General features: G+C 50.6%; 1 protein-coding gene across 1 annotated transcript in view; it reads left to right on the forward strand.

Moving 5' to 3' along the window:
* Positions 1-732: 732 nt before the first annotated feature.
* The window catches only part of LOC104524744 (peptidyl-prolyl cis-trans isomerase FKBP5-like), a gene marked incomplete at both ends in the record, with an annotated part of 7177 nt that continues 3914 nt past the window's right edge, over positions 733-3995 (forward strand). The window contains 2 exon segments of the mRNA XM_010167712.1: positions 733-875; positions 1966-2080. Coding sequence (XP_010166014.1) covers positions 733-875; positions 1966-2080 — 258 coding nt within the window.

Genomic DNA, 3995 nt, shown 5'->3' on the forward strand with positions numbered 1-3995 from the left:
GGTTGGGATGGTCCCAGGGGTGTGGGGTGATCTCAGGGGGTTGGGATGATCCCACTGGGAGTGTGGGATGATCCCAGTGGGATGTGGGATGATCCCAGTGGGGAATGCTCAGGGTGTGGGATGATCCCAGTGTGGGATGCTCAGGGTGAGATGATCCCAGTGGGGTGTGGGATCATACCAGTGGGAATGTGGGATGATCCCAGGGGGTGAAGCTCAGGGTGTGGATGATCCTGGAGGGGTTGGCATGATCTCAGTGGGAATGTGGGATGATCTTAGTGGGGGACGCTCAGAGTGAGATAATCCCAGTGGGGTGTGGGGTGATCCCAGTGGGAATGTGGGGTGATCCCAGTGGGGGATGCTCAGGGTTGGATGATCCCAGTGGGAAGGTGGGGTGATCCCAGGGCGTGAAGCTCAGAGTGTGGATGGTCCTGGAGGGGTTGGGGTGATCCCAGTGGGGTGAGGGATGATCCTAGTGGGGGATGCTCAGGGTGTGGATGATCCCAGTGGGATATGATGATTCCAATGAGGGGTAGGATGATCCTGGGGGGTGTGGGATGATCCTGGGGGTGGGACCCTGTTGCAGGACAGATGGACCGTGTCAGTCCTGCTGTAAGTGACTCCTGAGGGTGGTTTTTCTCTTTTTTTGGGGGTGCCATCCTTGCAGCACCCCAGCTGGGATTTTTTCCAAGCTGCCAGTCTCTCCCTCCTGCCTGACATCCGCCTCTCTCCTAGGTCAGGTAATCAAGGCGTGGGACATCGGGGTGGCTACCATGAAGAAGGGAGAGATCTGCTACTTACTCTGCAAACCCGAATATGCCTATGGCTCTGCTGGCAGTGCCCCCAAAATCCCTTCCAACGCCACCCTCTTCTTTGAGGCAAGTAATACCGGTGAGCCGGCGCGTGGATGAGCTCGCTGAGCTGAGCTCCCTTTCTGCCTTGCCAGCCAGCTCGGAAATTCAAAAAAAAATTCAAAAAGGAAAGAAAACCAACAACAACAACAACAAAAAACCACCCTCCAGCTTGGATTCCTGAAACGTGTCCCTCTGCTCCAGGAATCGCTGCCAGGGTTTTCTCAGAAATGTGTGTCTGAGCTGGGAGACTGGGATTGAAAACTCCGGCTGGGGAGAGCCCCAGTGCCAGGGAGGGAGGAGCGGGCAGATTCCCAGTTTAAAAATGCACTTGGGAAGGAGAAAACCGGCTGGGAAATGCCTCTGGGTGCTAAAAACCGATGAGTGCCGTGGGGAGGGAGGAAAGCTGAGGTTTTAGCAGGGTGAGCTTGCTGGGACAGGGCTCGTCGGGACAAGGCGGTGGGGTGGGAGGAGTGGGTCTGTCCTGAGTCAGGGTTTAGTCCTTCCCAGTCCAGCAGGGACTGAGCTGTGGGTCAGAGCTGGTCCCATCCGAGGATGAAAGGGAAGCTCCTGCCCACGCTGCTCCTGGGCAGCTTCCACAGCATCTTCCAGCGCCGGCTGTGTTGTACCCTTAACTTACCCTTAATAAACTGATTTTTACTGTTACTTTGTGTTAGGCTTCAGGTACTGGATGTGACCCAATTTCTAATAAATCGGGTGTATTATGCTGTGGCTTGGACCTGGCTTTTATGGGCAACTTCTGCTCGTCAGCTGAATGGAGAATTAGCTGGCTTGGCTCTCCAGCCAGAGGATGAACTGCTGCTTTGTGGCTTTTCTCTTGTTTTTCTCCTCTCCTTCCCATCTCCCTGAGCTCTGTCCACCTTTTCTTTATTATTTTTATGATTTTTACTATTTTTACTATTTTTCCTTATTTCCTTATTTTTCCTTATTTCCTTATTTTTCCTTATTTCCTTATTTTTCCTTATTTCCTTATTTTTCCTTATTTCCTTATTTTTCCTTATTTCCTTATTTTTCCTTATTTCCTTATTTTTCCTTATTTCCTTATTTTTCCTTATTTCCTTATTTTTCCTTATTTCATTATTTTTTATTTTTTTAGGTTGAGCTACTTGACTTCAAAGGTGAGGACTTGTTTGAGGATGGAGGGATAATCCGCAGGATCAAGAGGAAAGGAGAAGGTTATTCCAACCCTAACGAAGGTGCTACAGTAGAAAGTGAGTGTTGATCCCTCCGTGGGGGGGTCTGGAGGGGCCAGCCTGCCCTGGGAGCAGCCCTGCTTGCTTCTCCCAAACCAGGACCTGCTGTATCAGTTGTAGGTGGCCATGGATCGTGGTGGGATGCAGTTACGTCCATACAGAGGCTGGATGGGATGGAGAGGGGCTGGGAGAGCCACAGTGGCTGTGCCAGAGCTGCTGCCCAGGAGCTTTGATGAGAAAACCTCCTGATGATGGAGCAACCACTCAAAAATAACCTGTGCTCTGTTTTCTTCACCGTGTTGGCAAACACATCCCTGTGAGTTCCCGGGGGAGGATGGAGGGAGCAAACCCCCGTGGGGTTTTGGGGCTGTGCCATCTCTTCTGACCCCTTTTGCATCCATCCCAGTGTCCAAGCTGGACACGTCAACTTTTGTCTGTGCAGCTCAGGGAAAAAAAAACAAAAAGGGGGGGGGAAAAGGAAAAAAGAAAAAAAAAAGGGGGAGGGTCGGACCTGTTTTATCTCAGGTGTCGGTAGCTGGGATGTCCTCCCTCGATGGCATCCCTCACTATGTGTTTCAGGTACAGATGTAGGTGCTTGGCAGCTTCTTTGACCTTCTTGTTCCTACATCAGTTGTTGTTTTGGTGGGTTTTGTCACCTCTGCTGCAGGATGGAGCCGTTTCTTTTGCAGCTGGAGGGCTGCAGTGATGGGAGGGGGGAAGGAAATGAATACAGAGGGGTTTGCTGAGGTTGGGGTGGTCTCAGGTGATGCTGGAGGATGAGGAGCTCAGGTCCCCTTGGACTCTCTCCATTCTGGTTCACGTTTCTGGAGCAGACATTTTGTAGGGCTGGATGGGACAGCCAGGCTCATTTATTTTTGTTGGTTTGTTGGTTTTTTTTCTTTCCAAGAACCACTCGGCCCCAGACACACAGCTCACCCCCAACGGGAGACATCGACTTTCTTTTCTCCCTTTCAGAGCTCCCGTACACAAAGATTAACTCCCTTTAGCGAAGGAGAAATTGGATCTGAGCTGTGACAGCTCATAAAACTCCCCGCCTTGAACCACTGGTTCTTCTAACGAGGCTTTTTTAAATTTATTTTTTAATTTTTTTTTAATTTGAAAGAAAAATGAGTTTTTGACTCAGACTTGACTGTCTGCCTCTCCCGTGGAGAGCATCATAGCTGGGGACCAGCTGCGAGCCGAGCTTCCAGCCAGCTCTGCTACCCCAAAGGTTAAACTAAAAGACTAAATATAATTGAAATCATCATAGATCCAGCATTCCTCTTTCTTTTTTTTTTTTTCTTGGGTCTGAGGGTCTTACAGGCAGCACCATGCCCAGTGCAGAGGATGGGGAGAGCCCTGATCCCTCTATGGTTTTTCCTTTTGGAGCTTGAGGTTTTCCTGATGCTCAGGAGGATACAGAGGCAGGGAGGGGGGGAAAGCACCAGCCAGGAATTATCAATCTAAAAGGACATAATGAGCTAAATAACGAGGCTCCTCGTATGCCTGATACCCCAAAGCCTGCTGCTGCTTTACCTGTGCCTGTCAGAGCACGTGGGTGGGCAGAATAATGGAGATGGATGCTCCTGTGGCATTTGGACCTATAGATCCCTATAGATCTCTATAGATCCCTATAGATCTCTATACATCCAGGGGCCAGAGACTTTTAAATACATCCCTGTGAGAGAGGATGAGGAGAAGCAGCACCAGGCAACCTGGCAGCCTCGCAGTGAGGATTTTGGATGGAAATTGACTTTTTTTAATAACAAATACAGTGTTGTTTAGAGTGAGCGTTGTACTCACTCTAAAGGGGATGGAGCAGCCGTGGGGAGAGCGTGATGGCTGTGGGGACAGCGTGATGGCTGTGGGGACAGCGTGGCGGCCGTGGGGAGAGCGTGATGGCCGTGGGGACAGCGTGATGGCTGTGGGGACA

This window comes from Antrostomus carolinensis, unplaced genomic scaffold (assembly GCF_000700745.2).
Source record: "Antrostomus carolinensis isolate BGI_N321 unplaced genomic scaffold, ASM70074v2 scaffold23315, whole genome shotgun sequence".
Lineage (NCBI taxonomy): Eukaryota > Metazoa > Chordata > Aves > Caprimulgiformes > Caprimulgidae > Antrostomus > Antrostomus carolinensis.